This window comes from Cyprinodon variegatus, unplaced genomic scaffold (genome assembly GCF_000732505.1).
Source record: "Cyprinodon variegatus isolate N-32 unplaced genomic scaffold, C_variegatus-1.0 Scaffold665, whole genome shotgun sequence".
Lineage (NCBI taxonomy): Eukaryota > Metazoa > Chordata > Actinopteri > Cyprinodontiformes > Cyprinodontidae > Cyprinodon > Cyprinodon variegatus.
Genome location: NW_015151118.1, coordinates 388,049 through 388,889, shown reverse-complemented (window position 1 = coordinate 388,889; position 841 = coordinate 388,049). Strand labels below are relative to the sequence as shown.

General features: G+C 42.0%; 1 protein-coding gene across 1 annotated transcript in view; it reads right to left on the bottom strand.

Moving 5' to 3' along the window:
- LOC107097008 (suppressor of tumorigenicity 14 protein-like) overlaps positions 1–841 on the bottom strand; it is a 26,371-nt gene that overhangs the window by 20,675 nt on the left and 4,855 nt on the right. The window contains exons 3-4 of the mRNA XM_015393961.1: positions 472–608; positions 180–391 (exon numbers count right to left, since the gene is read on the bottom strand). Coding sequence (XP_015249447.1) covers positions 180–391; positions 472–608 — 349 coding nt within the window. The remainder of the gene's footprint in view (positions 1–179; positions 392–471; positions 609–841) is intronic.

Genomic DNA, 841 nt, shown 5'->3' with positions numbered 1-841 from the left:
GTTAAACTTCATGTAACCTTCAGACTAATTTCATTTCTCCTTTAGATTTGGGAAACTTTTGGGAATATAGTCTATGAAAGACCAAAAGCTATTTAGATAAATAAGAAATAACTTCAATATAACAACTGCACTACGGCTAGGATACAAATACATGAAATTCATTTTCCATCTCCACCCACGAAGTGTGAAATGGTTCCTTCCAATTTGTTAGACTTTAACATACCTGGATCAAACAGAGCTCCACTATAAGGAGAACCTTTCCTGCTACTTAAACCGGAGCCATTTAAACCTACCTGGATCTCCCAGGTACAGACGGCTTTAGGAGGATAGTTCACAGGAAATAATGGTGAAGAGAAGTTTCCTCTCTCCCCCATCAGCTTTCCTCCACATTCTGAGAAACAGAAGCAGAACAAACATCAGACACCAAATGCAAAATGGCAACCTGACAAAAACAGAAGCAGCTCTTCCTGCCTGCAGTGTTGGCTGGGATCTGGGAGTAGTAGGCTCTGAATCCAGGGAAGTTCTTCTCACTGTTGGTGACCAGCAGAACCAGCATGACGTTCCCCGACGACACGTAGGAAAGGGAGCCATGAGGGTATCCACACTGCCTGTAGGAAGAGAGGAGAAATCAGGCCTCAGGGACATCTAGATCAGGGTTACTGCACCTGTTAGACGGGACTAAATGTGCTGGTGAAGATTCTCAGTCATCCCAAAATATTGGGATGACCCAAAATATTAACAAAAACAATCCACTGGACTTTGTTTCAGAATCAAACATACTTTAATAATCCCAGAGCGAAATTACTTTTGCTACATGCTCCAGATATACAAACATTTAGTG